Below are 24,742 nucleotides of genomic sequence, written 5' to 3'. Positions count from 1 at the left end.
AGCCACCACACAGAGTCCTGCCACCTTCAGAAGTTTTCTGATGACTCTGCTGTGGTGGGATGTATCAGCGGTGGTGATGAGACGGAGTACAGGGCTGTGGTGGGTAACTTTGTTTCATGGTGCGAGCAGAACCATCTGCAGCTCAATGCGACAAAGTCAAAGGAGCTGATTGTGGATCTACGGAGGGCCAAGGCACCAGTGACCCCGGTTTCCATCCAGGGGGTCAGTGTGGACATTGTGGAGGACTACAAGTACCTGGGAGTATACTTAGATAACAAACTGGACTGGACCAAGAACACTCAGGCTGTTTACAGGAAGGGCCAGAGCCGCCTCTATTTCCTGAGGAGGCTGAGGTCCTTCAACATCTGCCGGACAATGCTGAAGATGTTTTCTGAGTCTGTGGTGGTCAGTGCTATCCTGTATGCTGTTGCATGCTGGGGCAGCAGGTTAAAGGTAGCGGACGCAAACAGACTGAACAAACTGATCCGTAAGGCCAGTAACATTGTGGGGGTGGAGCTGGACTCTCTGGCGGTGGTGTCAGAGAGGAGGATGCTGGCCAAACTACATGCCATCTTGGACAGTGTCTCCCACCCGCTCCATGACGTGCTGGCTAAACAAAGGAGCACCTTCAGCGGAAGACTCATCCCACCAAAGAGCACCACAGAGCGCCACAGGAAGTCATTCCTGCCTGTGGCCATCAAACTATTTAACTCCTCCCTCTAAGGATTAGTCTGTTTGACCCTAGGTCACTAAACTGGTCATTGAGCATTACATCTCCGCCATAATTAATAATAATTGTGTAATATTCTGTTTACTCCTCAAGTGCAATATTAGTTTTCCCTTGTTAGTTTTTCTTATTTATTGTTACGGATATACCTCAATTACTCTCGACAGTACATGCACCTCCGCTTTTACTATTATTTATTACATAATTAGTGACATTGTATTTATACTGTACTTCACCATCTACCAGTAAACCCACTTGGTACTCGACACTTAGTTTATCTTATACTTATACCAACATGTTACTTTTACATTTACATTTTACATTTATTTCTGACCTGTTTATAGTGTATAATATCGTTTTCTCCTGTGTGCACTGACGTAAAGGCGAGCTACTGTAACAAAGAGTTTCCCTACGGGGATCAATAAAGTATTTCTGATTCTGATTCTGATTCTGATGGTTTGTTGCATCCGTTTGTTACAAAAAAAGCATCAAACTTTATTGCAACAGGTTTTTGCAATACCAGTAGCAAGTGCCGTGTGGTAATTTTGGCCCTGGGGGTTCACTTTCCACTTTCCAGAAAAAGGAACCCTGCGGGACTAAAAGTACCAGGCTTCAAACCTTTCCTTCGAGACAGTAAATGGATGTTTATGTAGAGGTCACTAGAGGGAGCCCTCTACTCAACTCATTTGCCAGGCGCCAAAAAGATGATTTGAAACCACCTTGGTGAGGGCAAAGGACGACACATCACAAGAGTCAGTGGGCACTGACTGAAATGAAAGGAGGCATTTCCCACATGAGCAGTGCCCAAAGGTCACACCTTCATGCATGATCACACCAGAGCAGCACTTTGTAACCACAGATTGTGTGAGCAGCCAGACACAGATATACCACATCATCATCCAACATGCCACCTGTTTGTCATTGTAGCTGATTCCCTCCCCCCGATTAAGCTCCACTGAAATGGAAACACTAAATATACGCCAAAATGACATTATTCCAGATTTGTTCAATTACTGAAATAACTGTACGACTAGGCCTCTGCTGCCATCATGTGGCTGGCGGTGAAAAGGTGCTTTGATTGTAGAGGCATCTGCGGCCGACTGCCTTTTTGTATTGACGGATGGAATACTATAGGAAACAGTTTTAAGGTGCAAGTTCTAAATATTGTTTCCATCTTTGAAATCAATGTAATATATAATACACAAGGGGCATTGTTGTTAAACTACAGTAGCACTTCATGTAGCTTACATTCACAGTATATTGTTTGGAAAGTTTCAATGAAGATGCAAGATTGATACTACTACTAATACTTGATTGATACTTGTCAATAAATACACTTGTACATACTGAACAATAGCCAATGTTATAATTCAGTGAGGCTGGCAAAAAAAAAATCTAAAATGACTATAAGCTATCAAGAAAGCAAACATATAAATAAGAATTGAAAATCTTTGAAGATAAAATTCGTTTTTTTCTAGTCATATAGCCATCTTCTTCTTTGAGTTGAAACACTTGTGAAAAGGTTGCATTTCTCCCTTTTCACTAGGACCTGTTAACATTAATAGTGTTTTTATGTGTCTGCTTAATTAATTCAGTTTATTCAGTAAATTATCAATCATGTTATTAAAAAAACAAGCTTGTTTAATGTCTTGTTTTATTGCTGAAAGGGGTCCACCCTATTGTGAGTGTTATGTTGTTTTGTTGTTGCTGTTCTGCCTGGGATGTTTGGGTAGATCAGCTGCTCAGTCAGGGATAGTGAAAACAGGTTTGCATCATTATGTTGGCAGTTTGCTGTGAGGCTGCAGCTTTCATTTGTTTTTTGTTCTTTTTGCTTCAATAATTTAGTTTTGTTGAATTTCCCAGGTTCCATTTTTTGTCTCTGTTTTAGTCATCTTTTTGTCAATAAATGCCTTTTTTTGTTGTTGCACTTACTCCTGACTGTCGACCTGCTTCTTCCAAATCCCTTTTAAACTTTTCTGGTGCCAAGTAACATAATCTGCCTTATATATGGGGTGGTGGCGCTACACCTCTGCGCCTCAGTTTTATGTTGTGAAAACCAGTTGTGCTTCTGGTTACCCCGTGTATACAAGAAAATCCTACTGAAAGAAAATACCATTAATAATGCACAAAGACTTGTTCACAGTCTTTGGACTCAATATCAAGTTTGTGATCTTTAAGAAGTAATTATATTGCACATAATAATACATAATATACATAATACATACATAATAATAATACATAGTAATAATACCACTTAAGTTTATTTTCTGTCCTGCAGAGTATTCTACAGTTTTGCTATCAGAGAATTTGCTTGTCTTGTGGGCGTGGTAGACAATTCACCTACAGAGAATACATGAAGTTTCAGTATGTAATAAGTAAGCAAGCGAGCCATAGCATATTATTAGTGAACGACATGTTATTTTGCTGCACTCGAGTGCAAGGTCTGCATAAATATATATACCGTCCCCAAAACCAGGTGGCTTAAACAATAAAGACTCTGTTGACAAAGTGAGACATTATGAGGAAGAAGTTTATTGAGGAGCGATACAGAGACACAGAAAATAACAACTGATGCAATTCCCCAGTTTAACATTATGCCCTCTGCTAAACAATGCCATCTCACTACAACTGGAACCATTTCGTTGTTGGTCTTCAGGAGATTTTTATTTATTTTTTTTAACTTTCCAATTCTCTTTCTACATTTAGCTTTGGCAATACAGAATTGTAATTCATGCCGGTAAGGCAGTCTAAATCAGAGAGAAGAGAGCATTTAGTGAATAGAGACACAGAGAACGATTAAAGCGCAAGGATCCTTGATGAGGTCTTTATAGTCCGCAGGTGCAGTATCTCCTTATCATTACCTATATACATCAGAACACAGTTGAGGCCCACATACACAATAACAAACTGACAGAGAAGCACTTGAACATTGGCAATACCACCTTAAGCTCTGACGCAGACGCTGACTCACTGACTGGCTTCAATGGTTGTGAGAGTAGAAGAAATGAGAGAGGCTAGAAGGGGTGAGAAAAGAGAAAGAGCGCTAGTTTGTGATGTGCATGGAGTTGCATGTTTCAAACCTGAGAAAAAGGCTAAATGGAAACATGTAAATGCATGTTCTTTGTTCATACAAGAAGGAACTTGTGTTTTGCCATGATTTTTATTTTATTTTTTTTTCAAGTAGCAAGTTCCATCTCACCAGTCAGCATCTGAATCGAAGCTTAAGGCTGCAAGGGTCACAACTTGACCATTGATACAGCACAGGTGGACACCTATGACAGGGTTAAATGCATTATTGAGGCTGTTTCCATATAGAGAATACTGAAGGTGCTCCTCAGCCTTGCTATGTGTGTATGGCTGCTACTACAACACAGGAACAACTCACAAAAGTCCAACATTAAATTTACCCCGAAGGTTTTATGATTCATCATTAACAGCTTTGACCATGAAAACAAATACAACTGAAACGCCAACAAACGTGCAGACGGACAGCACATGCACACGTGTCCTCACACACTCGTACGCACGTACACAAAATGACTCGCACACAAACACACACGTACACACACATACTAAGATACAACTCCTGTTCCTAAGAGAACATTAAGCTGATAATTAACACTTAGGGGGGCATTATACAATAAATTAATACAATACTAAATCAAACTCAGCCTACATATAGGCAAATTAGTCCCTCCCCCGTATACATACACACAAAACACACGCACACACACGCTACATACACACACTCCCATGCAATAAAAGCAGCTTATGTGCCATGCTGCATTTGGAATGAGTAGGGCAGTACGACTGCTGAGCGTATTTTCATGTAGAAGCAGCAAGTGGGGGTAGTGGTTGACTTGGTGAGGGGTTTGTGGGGGCAAAAGGGTTCCAGGGACTGAGATCTGAAGTGGATCTGCTAAGCAAACCTGGACCACAGGCGAGCAACAAGCGCACATACACATACACCACAAGACAAGTACCATACTGTACATAGATATATGGACATCGTCAACTGGCAGGAAATTGAGGTTCAAGGGGTCAAAGACGTCAGTGTCTGCACTAAGGAGAGACCAGGACAGCAGAGCCATGGCTAAGAGAGGAGGGATGGAGTTGATAAGGGAGGGAGATAAGGGTATGAGGAACTCGTTCAGATGTTTATGGTGGGGCTTGTCTTGTAGGAGATGGCGGGGGCCGCCGGCTTTGGTAGAAAATTAATAATAATGTGTAAGGAGAAGTGTCAGAGAACAGGAATGAGAGAGGGAAAATGAGAAGAGAATAAGAATGAGACAAAAGAAGACAAGAAAAGAGACGAGATTAGTCTGTAGTCTTCACGCAAGTTTAAGAGATGCTATGTTTCTGTCGCGAATAACATACATAAAGGTGCATACAAATGGTTCGCACTCCTTCAATGTCTCACATACAGTCAAAATTAGCCATGTAAAGATTGTTAAAAACAAAAATGAGTAGTTAGATGAGAAGATCGATACCACTCTCATGTCTGTTTGCTTAGCTTAGCACAAAGACTGGAAACGGAGGGAAACTTCTCTTTTTGTACGGACTAAACAAACAAGATATAACGTGTGAATTACTAAGCTTGGTTTCCTTTGGACAGAGCCAGGCTAGCTGTTTCCCCCCCGTTTCCAGTCTTTGTGCTACGCTAACTGTCTGCTGGCTGTAGCTTCATATTCACCGTACAAACAAGAGTGGTATCAATCGTCTCATCTAACTCTCGAAAAATACGCGATTCTTCCCAAAATGTCGAACTACTCTTTTAAAAACAAAAATGTGAGGCAGTGTAAAACATCGACATTTGCCGCCAAAAAAGACAAATGTGTCTCCTTGTGAGCAAAAAATCGAATTCTCCAAACAATTTGTTTAGCAGTTTATTCCATTACAAAAAACACACCTATTGTTTAATTTTTAGCTCAGTATTACCATATTGTTACTCAACTTAAGAGGGGAATCAGTGTTGATATTACTGTTGTTAGCTGGCTTGCTATAGAAAAGGAGATTACATTTGATGGCTGGAAAAGTATGAACTCTTGATCTAGTGGAAGATACGGAGCAGCTATTCAGAGCAACTGAGATTTGATTCTGAGCACGCTAGCTTGATAATGATAAATATTAAGAACTTCTATTGGCAAAGAATGCCCTATGTTCTTTTGTTTTTCAATAATATTGTTATATTTACAACTATATGTAAAAAGATATCATTTATTTGTGATCAATAATCAAAATACACAGCGTCTTCCCAACAGATGAGTTATGTAAAAGCTGCATTTACCTGGGGATGCTAGGAGGGGCCCTGTTAGGGCGGCTGGGAGCCTGAGGGCTGTCAGCACTGTTATTGAAGGGCCCCAGGGGTCCTGGGCGGTTCGGTGGTGGCGGGGCCCCTCTGGGAGCCGGGCGTTGGCCTGAAGACATCCTCCTGGGGGCAGTGGGGCTGGGGGGAGGAGACCTGGAGAAAGAAAAGGATATAGTATTGAATAAGGATTAGGAAAGAAAGTTTTTATTCAAACTGGTTAGAGTATGCATGTACTGTATATAATCAATTTCATTCCAGTAACTTTACCTGCGACCACCTGCTCCTCCCATCCAAGAGGTGTCAACAGGCGGAGGCAATGGGACGGTGATGGTGGAGGTGGAGATATCACCGATGATGCCCAGGGCCTCCTTCAGGGCCTGGTGGGTTCTCAGCACCTCATCCCTCCTCTGCGCCTGCTCCTGGGACTCGTCCATCAGGGAATTCTGGTCACCTGCAGAGTACAGCTGGGCCAACAGCTCTGCATTGATGAAGTCCTTCACCTAGTGGCAGGGAGAGGTAGTGCAGGATGATGAATCATTGTGAAAATGAAGATAAAGTACAGGCCTTAAGGTGGTCATTTTTTCACGTAAGGGTTATAATGTCACTATTATTATCATTGATAGTAGCAGTATCTTTACTTTAATACAGTAACAACAAAGGAAAGATGTCTTAACGGCCTATATAAATGAACATCTGAGTAATCTTTTTTTACATTGTTGATCATGAGATGCATGATGGTCTTGGGCATGAGGTCCCGGATGCACTTGTTGACAATTGCCATGTAGGAGTCCACCAGGTTACGGATGGTTTCCACTTTACGCTCCAGCTGAGGGTCCATGGAGAAGTTATCTGCGGTGGTGGTGGTCTCACTCTCAACCTATAGAGGTAGAATGAGAAAGAGGCAGGTGAGAAAAGAGGGGCCTACATTTACAAAAAATATCGGGTGCACTGAAATAATTGCACGTGCACTCCTCTAAAGTATGAATGTTAGAAAACGAAGGCAAAATGTTTTTCTTTGGATAGGAGAAGAAATATTTTAAAAATGAGCAACATAGAAATAAATAATATTTATTTAATATATTATTATAAATAAAATAATAATAATGTAAAAGAAGACAGGTAAATAATACTACGTTAGGATCAGACAGAACGGGGGAACCAAAGCTAAGAAACTTTCACCCAGGGAGTAAAGGACTAACTCAGTGGAGAATGAATGAGTTTGCCAACCGTAACGGTCTTCTCAGGATAAACCCCAGCACGTAGGAGAGAAGATTTCCAGCTGTCCACATCATCCTGAGAGTCACAGGCCAACTCCAGGGTGCGATTGTCCTTGTACACATTCCTAAACACAGGAGACCATGCATTCACCTGAGAGCTAATATTTTACACCACAGTGTATTTAATAAAATAAACTTTAAAATGATCAAACTAATGTATGCAAGATGAATTATTTAATAACATGCAGACAAAACTCCTCATTGTGACAAAAAGTGTTCAGCAGAAGATATAAACTCTGACATCTGGAAGTATTGATGGTATTAGGTTATGTGCCTCCTTCCATGTGGGATATTTTTTTGTTTAGCCCTTTTTTAAGGTTTTGAGCCAAGAAGTCCTTCAAATGGATGAAGAAACTGAATTAACAAAACTTTTTACAGGACGTACTGCACCCATTACTAACAGTTCAGGTCTGACATTTTACGCAGATTTATCATGTTGTTGATTATCGGTTACAGTCCTGTCAGGGCAATCCGCTGTTTGGTTTCCCTAATATTATGTTCAACCTACTATTACAACATCAAGACCATCAAATAACTCTGTTTTTCTAACAATTCCCTGTAATAATTCTCTGTAAAATGTCTGATACTTTAAAATGATATTTTATGCTTCTGAGATGCATTTTGTTATAAATTGCAGGAACACAAAATATAAATGACAAACATCATAAACTGAGCTGTAGATCTATTGGAAATAGTTCCAGTTTGCCCCATCCTGCAATCATGCATACATACTGTACAAAACACATAATCCAAAACATATTTCAGCCGCTGCACCAGCACACAGGCCTTGAACTCTCCAACTCCATCTACTGCATGGGACTGCTGTCAAAAGTCTTGTTTTATCTGCAGCCACATGAGCTGCAAATAAAAAAAAAAGTAGAAATTAAAAATGTAAGATCTCACAGCTGACCTTGACTCTGTATTGAAAATACAGAATATGTGCTTGCTGGACATGAAACTCTTCTCCACATCGCGGACCTTCAGGTTGTCCAGAGGGAGCATGTACTTCTTCTCCTTCTCCTGTGAATGAGGAGAACAGAAGGTATGGATCATGAGCACTTTCATGACTAATGCAATTTGCCCCGTTATTATGCAATGAAATGTTGTGCAATGAAATTGGCGCAAACACTTGTACAAGATTATGCCCATAAGAGAAAGGTGAAATCAGTTTTTTAAAGAGGGAGAGAGGGGGTAAGCAAAGAGAAAGGGGGTGACGGGAGGGAGGAGGAATGGGGAGAAATGAGAGTGGGAGGTAGTGGGGGGGTGTAGAGAAGAGGGAAGCAGAAACAGAGGAAGAAAAGGGAGAAGGAGAGCACATGTGGAAGTCATTACAGTGTGGGTCAAGACACAGTCGTTCTTCACGGTGCGTTTTGCCGGGGAGAGCTGGTAGCTAAAGGCATGGTATGTATACGCACAGGAGGTGCTGAGAGCGCAGACACAGTGTTCGTCTTCTGAGGTAGAAGCTCAAGCACGGCTGTGACAGATTCAAAAAGGGCCTGTGACGGATGCTCAGCTTGAAGAAACCCTGCTCTTCATTTTTACACTCCATCCTAGCCTCCATCTTTCTTAACTCTCTGTCTTTTTTCTTTTATCCCTCCCCCTCTATATTTTTTCAATATTTTTTCTTTCCATTCCAGAGGGGCCCACTTCCTGCCTGATTTTTTTTGAAGAAGGAGGGAGAGAGAGCGAGGGAGAGAGATTAAATGACAGCCTGGCGTTAAAACTCAACATCTGGTAGTGCTTAGCAGCACACAGAGAACCCGGGAAGGAGGGAGACGTTTAAGAGACGGAGGGTGAAGGAGGAGGAGAGACCAAGAAGAAGAAACACAAAAGTGGATTTGCAAAAGATTTGCAGAAGAAAGCCCACATCTGGTCTGAAGGTCCGGAAAGTGGTGGTAGATGGTCGCAGGTAAGAATTAAAGAGGATGAGGAGAGAGGAAAAAAGAGAAGACAAGAAAACTCTGCAGACTCTTCTGTGTTGTATTCCCCAAGGGGTCACTACAGCCCATATATGGTCACACAGGTCCCCTCCCTCTTCCTCTCTCCCTTTCTCACTCCCCCCCTCCGTCTCTCTCTTTCCCTCTTTTTTGTAATATCCCCTCCCTGAACGTGCAGCCAGTCTGTCCCAGTCGTCTGAGCGAATATGCCACGTCAAGGCTGGATACTCTTCATGGCCGGCGTGACCAAAACGGACCGCGAGGGGACCCAGAGCTCAAACGTCTACCAAAACAAATAAACACGCCAAGAGACGTGCATCAGAAAGCTGCAGACGCGGATGAGGCGAATCGCAGTTTTGAGGGGTTTTCGATAGACGGGATCCTTGCTGCCAAAATGGAGAGGGGCGAAGGGAGGGCACAGACGACATCTGGAATGGCAGAAAACAGCACACAAGGCCTGGCTCTTAACTCCGGCTCCGTCCACCCAGTGTTCAGACTACCTGTTCATTGTCATACTGGTGTACAGTAGTCTGCACATTGGTTAGACTGGGCATGGACCCTCTTCTGTCAGTCTGTCTTTCTGTGTTGCTCTCTCTGTCTCTCTATTGGCATTTCAGGTCTCCAAGATGTGTGTTTTTTTGCATCTGTTCCTTCCTTCTCACCCTTTGCTATTTTTAATATATTTATAATCTGTATGTGATATCTATTCATCTGTATTTTGTCCTAAGTGCATTCTAACACTCACCACTTCCTTTTCGCTTCTTTTTGGAATAAACATACCAATCACCAATTTTCAATACTAACTGCAGATTTGACAAATTGCTGTGAAAACCAAGGTGTAAAAAAAAAAAAAATCGAAATTTTGAGCCAGATAATGATAAAAGATTTAAAGCCAAAACTCACAAAATAGCAAGCTCATGTAATTTATAGCATGAATGAGTAAGTGTGCAGGCTGCTAGCCTGATGATCTGATGAAGATGTGGTCCACTGGAAGGGGGAGGAGCGAATGTGGCTGCAAAGCATCTAACACAGGCCAAAGGAACGAGGGCCAATCAATCAAGTGGAGTTTGAAAATACAGTCAGACACCTCGAGTGAAGTTATTTCAGTGGGTGGCCAAAATGGACTTGGAAGACTTAAGGCAAAGGACACTGATGTAAACTAGATTGCTGTGGTGTCAAATAACTGCAAAAAGCTAGTAGGAAAAGTGTTTTGCAGATGGTGCAAGACATACATGAGCAAAAGCCCCAATGCACAAAGAATATATGTACACACAGGATGTTTTACATTTGAAAAGTCAGTTAAATGAGTGTTAGTCTATTTAGGTGAGCGTTTGTGTTGTGTTGTGTTTGGTGTAAGTATGAAAAGTTAAAGAGTGGACATGCAACTTTTTCACTGTTGCATGTGGAATATTACGCATTGTATAGGGTCAAAACAGTGACTCAGTGTCATGAAGTGATAGCTGGTTATGAAGTTGAACGTCAGAAACAGAGAGGGGGTGTTATTGATATTTAATAGAGGGGTTTCTCTCTGCTGAAACACTGGAGGCTGATGTTTGGATTAAAAACTTGTGATTTTCCTGCCAAGAATGTGAGCAGTTCCAAAGTAACTGCCAACCACACCAAGAGAGGGAGGAGGGTGTGCGAGTGTGTGTATGTGCATCCGCATGCGTATGTGACTATAGAAAGTTCACGGAGTGTAAAACTGAAATATACAAGGCAAGGCCGCAGAGTCTATAATTTCCTATATTACCACACTAACGTATCAAATGACAATCTGTAGACCCAATGCTGTGCGGCCCATGTGTTGTCTGAGGGCTGAGTGCTTTCAGATATTTTGGGTGTCTGTGAGTGAACATTTGGTTGGGATTGGGACTGTTCCAAATTTGCAAAGAAGAAGCGAATGCCTGAACTCCCGGTGGAAAGAGGTGGGGAGAGAAGAAAGAGGGAGAAAAGAAGGGAAACTCCGAGACAAAGGGAAAGATGAATGGAAAGAACGAGTGAATGACAGAACCATGGCTAAACTCCTCACATACGTTATTCATACAGTAAACTGCTCCATCATGGTGGTGATCCACTCTAGTGCCACACAAATAGCTCACAAATAGTGAATTGGCCACAAGTTTACTTGACCTACATTAAAGTGGAACTACATACAAAAATCAAGGCGGGAGAGAACACTATCGTCTCTATCAATTTGTCTTTTTGCACAAATACAAATTCTACTCTGTGAATCTCTCTTTGAACTGTACCCTGACCAGAGACTAAACAAGGTCCAATTAACAAACAACAATGCAGCAACAACACCAACTGGCTGAAGGAGTTGCAGTGTGTCTGCCTATCTACACTTGCTGTGCAGAATATCCTCCAACCTGTACAGCAGGCACAGACAGGCAGATAGACATCAGCCCGCCAAATAAGCCAGCAGCATGGACCAAATGCTGCATCCCGTCGATGCGGAGTGGTGGGTGCAAATGGTGTGCTTTCCTCCAAAAACCAGTATGCCGTTGTTGGTCTTTCTGATGTATTGTCAATGATAATGGAAATAAAAAGACTAATGCTTTAAAAAAATAAAATAAAAAATCTAAGATTTATCCACCATTGGTATATACTGTATGAAGTTAGTTGCATGGTTCCATTCTGCACAACATCAGACTGTCATCCATCAGTCTTAGTTGATTTGTTTTTGCAATATATCTTTATTAAAAGAGAGTTAAATACAAAAAAAAAGAAGTTCCACAAAGAATATTTTTCACATTTTCTCAACCATTTTCACACTCCTTCCCACCGAGGAGACATTCAGATGAAACTTGGAACTGGCACATATTTATATTTAAGCCAAACCCTCTAACTCCTGAGGGAAATATCTGTCTCTTTAGCTGCTAAATAATCCTACTAAAGTTGCTTACTTTACCTGTCTGCTGTTTGGTGCTGAGCAGGTAGTGTACAGTGGGTTTTCAGAGCTTTTTTGCTAAAAAAACAAACAAAACAGCTGTCTGCTGTGGCCAAAAACAACGCTATGAGAGCGGTGAGACTGAACTAAAACAGTACAGTTGCTGGCTGGAAAAACCAAAACAATGAGCTGAAAGATGCTAAAAAGCTCCGTAAAGCTGAGGGGAACTGCAGAGTCTGGTGATAATTCTCTGTGGATTTGTTATTAAAAGCGACCCCTTACAGAATCATTTGATCCATTGTTATTATAGAAAATATTGATAATAGCTGCTTTAAACTCACCTCATCATCCTTGAACCAGGAGAGGCTCTCAGCAGTCAGCACAAACCAGTACTCCTTGGCTCCTCCCTTCATGATGCTGATATTGTTGATGGTCAGCCAGCCTTTGCGAATGACCTGAGGGGAGGGAAAGGTCAGAAAGTCAGAAACAAAAAAACAAGAGGATGACAGGAGCTCTTCATCCGTAATAATTTTAATTAAAAAAAACTCACTCGCTTCTAAAACAATAAATCCTGGCTAAAGCTAGCACAAATTAATCTGTGCAAGTCATCAATGCATAAATTGCGATGAGATGTGTGTGAAGGTCAGGTTAGGTGTGTCATTGTGTATTCGTGACTCACTCAGAGCCTAGCATGTGACTGTGTCAGTGCAGTCTCATTCAAGGAACTGTGTTCACAACTCCACAAGCAGGGCCCTGTGTTAGCTTGTTAAGTGACCATTGTGTTAAGTGCTTCAAGCAGACAATAAAGCATGTGTGTGTCAACTGTGTTAGGTGTATTAACCCCACAAGCCCTACATAAACAGGCCTGTGGGCACAGTGCCAAGTGATTATTAGGTTAGATTACTGTCAGTCTTGCACCGCCTAAGACTCACTAAGGAGGTTACCCAAATCATTACAAAGCCTTTCTGTCATAGGCACAAATTAGAGGGCTGTTTTGTGCCTGGATCCATGGCAGGATACTAAAAGATATATTTCTAACACTTTTAGTCTTAGAGATGATATTTGAACTGCCAAACCAAGGAACATTTTCATTTCTATTTGTCTAGTTGGCAACCCCTTGTAGTCTGCGGACGCTGGTGGGTGGAGGGGGTGTTAGAGAGTAAACGGTTAGAAAGTAAACTCTTACAATCAGGCCTGATGCGGGAGGAGAGGAGGCCTGAAACGGGAAGGAATGTGGGGGATTTAGAAAACCTTGTGGCACTAAAAACAATGTTTCTAGTGCAACTTGTCTTAAAGAAAATGCCTCTGCCCAACAGTAGTTTACACAGCCAATTTGCCACTCTTGACCAGTCAGAGTGGAAGACGAGAAATTGACAGGTTCTTATGCGGCTGGAGAGCTGGAGAGCACCACACAATGGGCAGAAGTGTTACTGCAGGCACAAATGACATTGCAAACCATAACCCACAATGAGCGATACTCACCATCAGACACCCATAAGAGGGCAGCTGAGATTCTCACTAAGGGATGGGGATGAAATGCAAAGTGGCACCTTGATGACACAGGAAGGGTTCAAACAAAGGGAAATGTCTCAACAACAACACCAGTGGTGATGGTGGCATAAAGTAATAGAACCCAATGGGATTCTTTTACTGAGATAAAATCATAAAACCAAAGAAGCAAACAAACCACTGTACACAACTGGTGCCCTACTAAACATAATACAGCATGCATGACTAAAATATAAAATAATAATGATAAAATCTAAAAAATAAAAAAAATAAAACACACAAGGCTAAAATGTGTATAACACAAAATGCAAAAGATTTCAGCATCTCTCTCTCTTTATTCTCTATGCAGCAGCTGTCCTGCCACTGTGTGGGTGTGCAGCACTCCCTTGACCTTGTGCTCCTGCTGTTTGTGTGTGACAAAGAAGACGTGACAAATGCTCACCTGATTTCCTGCTGAACTCTGGCTCTTATTAGTCTGACTGCTCCTCTGCTGCGCACTGCGGTGGAGAGACAACAAAACAGAGATGGAGGAGGACAGGATGATGGGGAGAAAAGGGTGAATGTAGCGGAAAGAGAAGGACGTGACAGGGGTAAAAGGAGATCTTCTAAACATTTGTTTTCGCCAGCCTGACATGTTTAATCATAAATAATTTGTCATGGTGGAGCCGAGCTAATAGATGGAGTCTTTACTTAGCAAAGCCAATGAAGTCTTCGTGGTTAGTGTTGATGTAAGAGAGCTGGATGTCTATCAACAGCAGAACCTGTAACAACACAAAACATTTAACATGAAGCGAGTGTAACTCATTCTTAAAGGGATACAGTAGTTGGACATTTTGGGAAAGACTCGTTTTCTTGCCGAGAGTTAGATGAGAAGATTGATACCACCACGGTAAATATGTAGCTGTAGCCAGCAGCCGATTAGCTTATTAGCATAAAGACTGGAAGCAGGGGAGAACAGCTAGCTTGTCTCTGTCTGGCGCATAAAACCACAATGTGTCGTTTTTACACTTCGGTTTTTGTACAGATTAAACAAACGAGATATAGTGTTGATTAGTGAGTTTTAGAGGTGCTGTTAGGTGGATTTTGTTACCTTCAGACAGAGCCAGGCTAGCTGTTTTGCACTGTTTCTATTCTTTGTGCTAAGCTATGCTAACCGGCTGCTTGTAGTAGCTTTATATTTGCTGTACAGATGTGAGAGTGGCATTGATCTTCTTCAAATAAGCTTATTTCCCAAAACGTCAAACTATTTCTTTAAATGTAGTATATGTTATACAGTATGTATATTAATAGAAATTGATTTGGATAATTGGTACCGTGTTTGTAATTCCATTCCATTACAATGACAGATATGGATAGAGATCTCTCCATATATAGAAAAACTGGCTACTGAAGTTGGCTTTGCATGCATATGTGTGTATACATGTATGACCATAATGTATGTCCATAATTGCAATCTAATGAGTGTTACCTGGTCCTTGGCTCGACTCTCTCTATCTCGGATATGAGAAGTCACAATTCTCTCAGTTTCCTCACGCAGCCTGGGGAAGCATTCCAGCTGAAAACACATCACACAGTTTATCACTCATTCCACATGATGAGAAATGTGGAATAATGAATTATAAAAACCAAACTGAAAACAGATCTTTTCAACAGTGAGCTCATCTTTCATTTTTCTCTCTTTTAATTCAATTTTATTTACAAAGCGCCAATTCATAACAGAAGTTATCTCATTGCATTTGTCCTATAGAGCAGGTCTAGACCGTACTCTTTATAATATTATTTACAGAGACCCAACAATTAATCATTTCTCAATTTAAGTTTCTTTAATTCATCCATCCTATTTCAACTATCCTTCCCTCTCTGCTTCTCTCCTTCTCTCCTTCCCTTCAAACATGAGTTACCTTGTTGGAGCACTGGCGCACGGTGTTAATCAGTTCCTGGATGACCATGTCCACACACTTGACGCAGGGCCCCTTCAGCTTTATGACCTGCTTCTTCACAATAGCCTCAAACGCCATGTCTGGGGTGAAAAGTCCAGTCCTGAAACCCACCAAAAGGGTCCAATTTCGATGAAAAGTGATTTCCATCTCGGTTTGACATATATCAATGACTTTGATCTGTATTTTGGTTCTACCAGTAGCAACCATAGACTTTGTGCACAGTCTGTGATAAAAAAAATCATAGATATTGGACCTGCTATTGTTTTTGGAGAGAATTCAGGCTAAAATGTGGTGTTTCTTTAAATGCCAGATTCTCTCTTGCTTGGGTGGCAATTTTTCCCGGTTGTGGTGGCTAACCGCTGCTGAACCAACGTAGAAACACACTGAGAGGCTGGACTCAACATAAAAAAAGAAAGAAAGAAAGACAACATGCTCCTCCCTTGATAAATTCCCATCCAGTATTTTTAGGCTGTTGGCAAACATCTGTTTTTGTTTTTTTAAACTTGTTATGATGTTTGCCACATCAACATTAATATATTTGACTGTCGTCAGGCTGTGAATAAATGTATTTATACATTTACAATGCTTCACTGGTTAGTATCAAATATAGATAGTAAATATATACTCAAATATTTGGAGGAATTGTGTGCCTTTTTGGGAAAAACTGATGTGTAGGGGGTATAGAAATTGAAAAATGAATTTTGGCCATCACATATTTTAGTTTGGTCAACAAATTCCTACCTGATACCGTGGATGTTCTTGATGGCATAACTGATCTCGCGACGCATCTCCTTCTCATCACACTCCATCTGAGGGGAACAGAGAGGAGTTTAGACAGTGGATACAGAGTTGTAAAACTGTAAAAGATGAGAGAAAGCGCAACCGAGATTAAAAAAATAAAAGAGAGAGAGAGAAAATAGTACTAAAAGCTGCATTTGTACTATAAGTTTGAATAATAGTGAAGCTATTTAGGGAGAGAAAATCACAAAAGAGAGAACATAAGAAGCTATTATCCAGTGTGTGTGAGGAGCTGGGAGGAAACAGGGCAAAGAGGAAATAGACTGCAAAAAGTGTCATTTAGTCTTATATTCAGCCTTCAAGACTTAAGTGTCTTAAAATGACAAGATAAAAATGTCTACTGGGGATGTCATTATTTCAGTTGTTCCCTGTGCAGTTGCCTTTCTTTCAGAGTCACTATCTTTAAACAAGACAGAATAAGGCAGTGGCTCAGTGGAATTTGTGAGTTTTAGCAACCTTGGGGAGTTAAATTCTACAATTAAATAGAGAGAGATTCAATATATTTAAATTTGACACCTTTTACACCAACAGATCTTTATGCTGGGGAACTTACAGACACTATAATCAAAGTATAATTAAAGCTGTATAAATAAAATGTGAAAAAATCCAAACAGTTAAATTTTTTGAGAGATTTTACTTTTCGTATCTGGTCAGAATTTTCAGAGGGTGTGTTGGGGGGACTTGGACTCATGACCTCAGTCATTTAAAATCCTGGCTACGGGCATGAGACGATTGGACTAATACCAAGAAAATAACACCCGACTTGAAGAAAGAAACCATTTGTATTTGAAACACGTCAAATAATTTCACCCCAGCAGATTTTTTCACTTTTTTTTTGTAGTGCCATCTTCTTTTACGTGTAATATATCACCTTGACCAGTTCAAAGGGGAAACGCTCATGGAAGATGCGGTTGATCTTTGCTCCACCAGACAGCTCCACTGTGTCCACCTGATCCCCTGAACCCTCAATCCTTTTCTCAAAGTCCACAGAGAACTGCTGCACCATCCTAAAACAACATCAATGGAAAATATAGAATAAATAAAAGACCAGCAATGCTAAAATATAAGCTGATAAGCAATGGGTGCCATGGGATACGGTAATTATTTCTTCAGAGGTAAAACATTTTGCAGGATATTTTTTGTTTGTATGAACTTAATCTAATGTAAATGCTTGTGAGAAAATGGGGCACTGACTGCAACAGCTGCTTGGTTTTGCGGGATGGGTCATCAGGACGGTATCCCCGGTATTCCTCGGCCTCCTTGTCCAGAGCCAACAGCTGGGACTGCAGCTTGCTGCGGAAAGCTGGCAGGGTGTCCCGGATGTGGTTGGTCAGTTGCTATAGAGACACAAAGCCAGCAAAATGAAACAAATTACATTCACATAGGAGCGTCAATAAGTAGATTATGTTACTGGCATTTTGGCTGTACAGAGCGATAATCAATCAAGACTGTATAGTTCACTGTAATCAAAGACGACGCAACATTCATACGTTAACAATGCAGAAACAGTGTGGAATGCCTGCCTGAGTGAAATTATAAATTATTTGGAGCTGAACTAGAAAGAGCGAGTGCATTTTCCACCTGACAGTCTTGTATCACCCACACTGGTGTGCCATTCAGTGGAAGCAAAAAAAACCCCAACAAGGCCGCTCTCTTATTAATTATGTAAAGTGCACTGTGGGAAAGCACTGCGAGTAAATCTATGATCACCTCGTTGAGCACTCTCTGCAGGCGTGGGGTGCCCATTTTATCAGCCATGTGCCTGTATGATTGGTGGGACAAGAAGAACTTCCTCTCAGCCTCCAGAGCTGCCTTGATATCTTTCTTCCCATCGATGTCCTTCTGACTGCGATTCACCACTCCAATATAACCTGGGAATGAATAAACAAGGACACAAATTGAGAGAAATAATGAATGGTAATCCCAGGAGCCGAAGGCAGCAGTAGCACGAGCAAGATAAACAGAAAGACAAGCAGTGGAAGTGAAAGAAGGTAGAACAAGGACAGCGTTATTGGATACTGTGATTAAGAGCACAGGGAGAGAATTTCGTACCTCTTCGCAGCGGCAGCAACTTGTTCTCCAGTACATCTCGGGCATCTGTGCCCTCGTCCATCAAATCCAGTTTGGTGATTACTCCAATAGTCCTCAGACCTGGAAAGGGGGTCAAAAATAATGTTTTAGTCATGCTTTTTGGAAGTTTGAAGGCACTATTTAGTTGATGAATGATTTGGGTCACTTTTCTACGCAAACATTTGCTAGTACCTGCTTCTTAAACAGGATTTTCTGCATTTTTCTGTTTTCTGTCATTGCAAATTGAATATGTTTGGGTTTGTTTTGGATGCCCAGTTCCTAATTAGGCTTTGCAACCAGCTTTTCCTTTCCTTTATTCCTTCCCTCTCCCATATTTCTTTCTTCTTCTTCTTTACTCGTATTTAATTCTTCTTCTGCCACTTTGTCCTTTCCAAGCATCTTTGGCTACTTGCATCCACTTCTCTCCCTGTTCTCTCCCGTATTCTTCCATCTTACTCTCCTTGTCTGATATCATTCATCCCTCCCAAAAGGTTACTTCATCCAAGTCCTCCTCTTACTAGCTAATTCATCCTCTTCTCCTCTCCTGTGTCCTCCTCTCCTGTCTGAAGGTCAGACTTTCTTATCCTTTCTCATTATCCCACTTTCAGTGTCTCTTTTTTCTATAGCCTCACCTCTGCTGTGTTTCTTTAATTCCACCCATGTCTTTCAGATTTTCTTTTTCCTTTCTCTCCTTACTCTTGTATCTTTTGTTGCCTTCTTTATCCTCCATTTTCCCCCATCTCTCACCCCATCAATTCTAATAGTAATGTGACACTTGATCGATCCCTGTAGGGAAATTCTGCTTCCACATTCAGAGAAGTCAAAGGACAAGGTCAGACACTGAGCACCATCCCTGCAGCTGACAGAGATTCGATGTCTTGTTCAGGTCTGTCTCACTGACCACAAGGCCACCTTCTCTGTACTTCCAATCCTCTTTCTACATCCCTCCTACAGCCTCCTTCACTCCCAGTATCCTTTCCATACCCTCATGTCCTTGCCTTACCCTGTGGATCGACGTCCTTTGCCAGTTTAAGAGCATCAGAGTTGGCCAGGTCAGTGTTGGCCGGAGTGACGGCCAGGATCAAGCAGCTCTCTCTGGTGATGAACTGCATGATCATGTCCCTGATCTGCTGCTCGATGTCCACGGGCTGGTCTCCAACCGGCACCTTAGTGATCCCCGGCAGGTCGATGAGAGTCAGGTTCAGCACTGCACAGTCAGAGGAATGCAATATAAGAAGAGCTGAAGATACCTGCGTAACATTTCTGTGACCTATTGTTAGTCAAAGATCTTCATTATTTCCTTTACGTTGTTTGTTTGTTTTTTAGCTGGGAGGGTCCCTGTAGCTTTAACATTACCCCCTACAGCAGGAAAAAATAGAAATACTATGAAATTAGTACTTTTGGACATATTTCTCAGCCTGTCCACAACAATTAGATCTGTATTTAGACAAAAAAAAACACAATATAAATATCCAAACAAGGCTGGATTATGGACCGTGCCAGAGGGGCCAGTGCCCCGGACCTCAGACTGTCAGGGGCCCTCCAAGCCTTACCTGGGCCCCTTGGTACATACAGTGCATGCTTAAAACAAGAGCCTCTCGGAGAGCCACTGGTTGGCACGCTAATATGCTGTGACACGATACAATATTCACCAACAAGTCAGTTCAATCTGCAATGTAACTACTAACCTCTACGTAAAAAAAAAATGTTGTTTGATGAAACTTGTTTTAATTTAGTGATGCGTCAATCTCCATTTAGCAATTTGGTGCAACCGCCCCCAGGAGCAAAACTGCTGATAATTCTGTAAGAATCCCTAGGGAACTAGAGAACTCACTTCTCTAGTTTTTACTTTTAACTGTCCATGCTGTATGCACACCATATTTTTCACAGAGATGTCCTTGTTAAAGCACTTTAGGCCTTGTTGTTAACTGTCAGTTAACCATCATCTGCATCTCAGCATTTCAAGATGTAATTCCAGTGTTCTTGGAAGTTAACTGTACATGCTATCAGTCTAGCTGTTTCCAAGCTCATTCCAAACAATTCACATTATCAGTTTTATTCTGAGTGGAGCTCTGCAAGTGGCAGAGGATCACAGACGGTAAAAATATGAATTAATTAGTCCATTTCAAATTCACTTAATTTCAAGTCCCTGGTTATAAAGGACAGATTTCACTTTTACAGTGGAAACAATCTAGGACATCAGTATAGTGTATTTGAATATGCTATATTCAGCCATATTAACACAGAGCTTTTAAAGTTCCTGTTTAGCTGAATCCTTTTAACTCCTCAACAACAAAGAAATTCATTCACATGTAGTTCGCTAGCAAAACCATATTTTTTGTTTCCAATGACCCCGTTTTTAAAAACATTTTCTGCCAGCTAATAATACAAAGAGTATGTTGAGTATGATGACTCACAGCTTGTCACAATCTATTTTGATTCAAAAGTGTCCAAACTGAGTTATGGTTTCGCACCGTGTGGGGAGTAAACTCGCAGGTTGATGGGGACGGGAGATATGCCTTTGTTGGCCCCCGTGACACGGTCTGTCTCGGCCTCAATCTCTTGGCGAACCTCATCGAAGTCTGTGAACTTCTTCCCTTTACAATGGAGGAATTCGGCCCATTCTGAGAGGATGAAAATGAAGAATATATAACTGAGATTAGTGGTGGCTGTGCTGCATTTGTAGGAGAAGAAAATAATACCAGTGTGAGAGGGGGACAGCAGAAAAAAGCAGTAGCATTTAAAAAGGGGAGAGAGGGATGCTGTATTTGTGTGTGTGTGTGTGTGTGTGTGCGTATGTGTGTAAATGTGTGTGTGTAAATGTGTGTGCGCCCACCTGCAGTGGCACTGATAAGCTGCAAAACCAGGGGCCTGCGGGTGACAATGCCAGATCCACGGGGCAGAAAGTCCCTGAGGAAAGACAGCCAATCAAAACTCATTAAACCACAGCCAATGTAAACTTTTATCAAAGAGTGTAGGCATGGCTATAGGTAGCATAATGGCATCTTCATCTTGAGGCTTTTTTTCCTTTGAATTCTTGAATGGCAAATTTCTTACAATTGCACCCTTTATAATGGCATGCCAGCTATTTAGAGCCATCCATATCACTCATCTGGTACTGTATGCTATAAGCCAGTTCAATACAGTCTGAGTGGAATAGGGGCCAATTTAAAACGCAGCAACTCCTGTAGCTTTCAGCTACTGCTGCTGCAACCAAGTGCTCCAACAATGCAGAACAAACTGACCTGATAAACAGGTCAAAATGAAGAGCTGCACTGCTGTGAAGGAGCTTCCTCATTTAAAAACAATGACTTCATCATTTCCTAAGGCGTTCCACACCAACTCAATTTGTGTGTGCGTGAATGTGTGTCCACCAGTGTGTGTGTGTGTGTGTGTATGTGCATGCATGCGTGAGCTTGACACACACCTGACGGCCATCACAACTACCTCCTATGCTAAAGGTCTGTTCCAAGAAACCTTATTAACGCATATTGACCCTCGGAACTCCCTCAAGTGGGATGAGTTAAAAAAAGACGAGCCCACTACTTGTCCATTCAGCGCTGTGCAGAGCCAGTTCTGGACAGATGGACCATTACTCAGCATCACGACTCTCAATGAGGGCTGGAACAGGACAAAGTCAATGCATCCATCTGGATTTGTACACATGTATGTTAGAACTGCACAAGAAATTAACTATTTGGTCACACTGAAGACAATCTAGCTAACGGCATTTGACTGTATGTTCTGTAAAAAAGCAGTTAAAGAGGTACTCTTTATTGATTTAGTGTTGCATTTCCACAAAGTTGGGGGACTTGTGAGAGACAGACTGAAAAAAGAGTGGTCAAAATTGAAGGAGGAGAGGCCAAGGCCATTCTGGCTCAAGCTCCAAAAACACTATCCCATAATGCAACTCAGTAGCATCTTTCATTAGACCTTCCCTGCTCTCATCTTTCAAACTCAATACCTCCAGTTTATAACGCATGTTTTCTGTCTAAAGCCTAACTCAGACGTTAGAATGCTCCCTCCAGAGCCACAGAAGACATTATACAGCTATAGGTTTCATAGGCTGAGTAGTGTTCTCCATGACGAATAAACTGACCTTTGTGTGTACCATGTGTAAAATCGGTGGAGTGACCCTTTAATTTGTTACATATTATATCAACTGGCGCAGACACTGCATGGCAAAAGAAATTATACAATAAATGAATCAATTTAATGTACATTTTTGAGATTAAGTGATTAGCACTTCTATTTATTATTAGAAAATTGATGGGCACTATAACTAGCCCTCAATACTATACCTAAAAGGTCCTCTCTTAGAAATGCAGGGCTATAAAACATAAAGAATGGTATTAATGGGCAGAAAATAAGGTTTTTGCAGCAGACAAAAGCACATCATAGCTATGGGGCAGTTGTTGTGAGACCTAGATGCACTTCTGTTTCTGATACATTTTTTAACTTAAACACTGGAACTGATGTTGCCAACAGAATCACATTGGGGAAGGGCTCGATCCTTATCCTGAAAGAAATATAAATTCAAACGCAGCTGCTCATAACTGATTTGTTGTGAGTGACCGAAATACAGGGCAAGATGATGAATATTTATGTGTGTTTTCAGGAGTGGGAGCTGACACTGTTGCATGTACACTAGGATGATGATTTAAAATTGCATGCAGCGATGTGTCTCTGCAATCTACATTTTATGCAACGCAGAACATGAAACTGTCATTTTCATAAGGTCAACGGCATATTAATACCGTTGGAAGGATTCTTGGAAACTGAAATGCGATGGATATTTCTGGGACTGTGAAGGAGCCTGACTGCAGTTGGTGATGATGGGTTGAAATCCCCAAGGTGCTGCTGTAACCCAAATACCTCTTCCCTCCTCTAGCCACAAGACAGTGTTGTGTGCGTGAAAAAATATATACTGCACAGAACATAAGTGAAGGTCTTATCTCATCACAAGGTACAACAGCAGTGACTTAAAGCTGGGGAGAGATGGTTTGAGCTCTGCACAGAGAGATTGGCCCCATAGGCCTCTTATGCCATCCTCAAGGTTAACGGGAGAAGGGATTATCCTATTTCTGGTGGTCAATTTTACCTGCCTACAAAGTTCTCCAGCACGGAGCTCTTCCCTGCGCTCTGGCCGCCGACCACTGCGATCTGCGGCAGGTCCAGGTTGCAGGCCTGACCGATGGAGCTGAAGGCATCTTGCAGCCTGTTGACCAGCGGGATCAGTTCCTCCATGCCACGGTTTCCCATGGTGCCTTTAGACGGAGGGACTCGGGATCAGCGAATGAAGAGAGAGAGGAGGAGGAGGAGGAGGGGGGGGATGTGGCGCTACTATATTAGTCCAGGATACCGCGGTGCTTGTTGATGTAGTGAAGTCATCTAGCCGCGTATTGCCCCGAGCCAAGTGAGGGTCGGACCGACTGTGGAAGCAGAGGAGCAGAGGAGGGGGGGTGGGGTGCAGAAAAGAGAGATAAGAACAGACAGGGACAGACAATTGCGCAGTTGCTTACCACAACCACCATAACCTCTATCTCCCTCTTTCTCTCCCTCTCTTGCACACACACACACACACATACACAGCGAGCCGCACGAAGACTACGGTTTCAAGGGCATTTGGTGAGTGGAGCTCCATAGGCTCCATATAGTCACACTGAACAAGCCCGTGCGCTCAAGGCTCCACAAATCACTCACGAATCACGCTTAATGAAGACAAAACAAAGCCTTCGCTGCACGCAGATACACGTTGAAAAGAGTGCCCGCTGAAAACACATCATAGTGATAATCACACATCGTTCTGCTGTGTTGCTGTGAGCCTACCCCGCCTCAGGATTCCCTCGGTGTTTTCAGTGTCCGATGGTCCCGGTCGCTGTCCAGTGCTGAAACGACGCGCAGATCAGGCTGCGAAGACAAGTGATAAGACCCTGGACGATTACACAAGCACCACCTGCTAAATTCCTGTGCATTAATTGTGTTCTCCTGTGGGGCTTCGTTACGGTCGGTTGAATGTCAGAGCGATCTCATGCCGAACACAAATTCGCCTTTCACAGATTAATCATTTTTTCGCCCTCTCCTCCGTTCCGCGGTGTAATTGCGAAGCTGCGCCTCGCTCCTACACCATATCGACGCGGCGGAGGACCAATGAAAACCGCAGGATTGGAGAAGAGGCAGAGAAACGCGGCGCCCCATTGGCTGGACAGGTCCAGGTTAGGCCTACCTGAGCCCGCCCCCTGTTTACATCCGTGCCATTTCTGCCGTTGTGAGTCATGCGGCACGG

At 42.1% G+C, this 24,742-nt stretch overlaps 1 protein-coding gene across 1 annotated transcript; it reads right to left on the bottom strand.

Moving 5' to 3' along the window:
* Positions 1-3,239: 3,239 nt before the first annotated feature.
* dnm3b (dynamin 3b) lies at positions 3,240-24,595 on the bottom strand. The gene is made up of 21 exons (XM_044220903.1): positions 24,286-24,595; positions 23,558-23,888; positions 21,293-21,366; positions 20,931-21,080; positions 19,460-19,663; positions 18,439-18,537; positions 18,097-18,257; positions 17,581-17,723; positions 17,258-17,393; positions 16,330-16,397; positions 15,550-15,688; positions 15,117-15,203; positions 14,339-14,409; positions 14,091-14,145; positions 12,481-12,594; positions 8,223-8,332; positions 7,263-7,377; positions 6,748-6,912; positions 6,303-6,535; positions 6,015-6,188; positions 3,240-4,928 (listed from the first exon to the last, which is right to left on the bottom strand). The coding sequence occupies exons 2-21, from the start codon at positions 23,716-23,718 to the stop codon at positions 4,886-4,888; spliced, it is 2,502 nt and encodes an 833-aa protein (XP_044076838.1). The 5' UTR covers positions 23,719-23,888; positions 24,286-24,595; the 3' UTR covers positions 3,240-4,885.
* Positions 24,596-24,742: the final 147 nt, after the last annotated feature.

The sequence above is a fragment of the Siniperca chuatsi genome, linkage group LG13, assembly GCF_020085105.1.
Source record: "Siniperca chuatsi isolate FFG_IHB_CAS linkage group LG13, ASM2008510v1, whole genome shotgun sequence".
Classification (NCBI taxonomy): domain Eukaryota; kingdom Metazoa; phylum Chordata; class Actinopteri; order Centrarchiformes; family Sinipercidae; genus Siniperca; species Siniperca chuatsi.
This window is presented reverse-complemented; position numbering and strand designations above follow the sequence as displayed.

Coding starts and splice junctions, on each gene's coding strand:
- dnm3b (XM_044220903.1), bottom strand. CDS start 23,718: ATGGGAAACCGTGGCATGGAGGAACTGATCCCGCTGGTCAACAGGCTG. Junction 16,398..17,257: donor TCCCCTTTGAACTGGTCAAG/GTGATATATTAC, acceptor TGTTCCCCTCAG/ATGGAGTGTGATGAGAAGGA. Junction 15,689..16,329: donor AAGAACATCCACGGTATCAG/GTAGGAATTTGT, acceptor GGTGGGTTTCAG/GACTGGACTTTTCACCCCAG.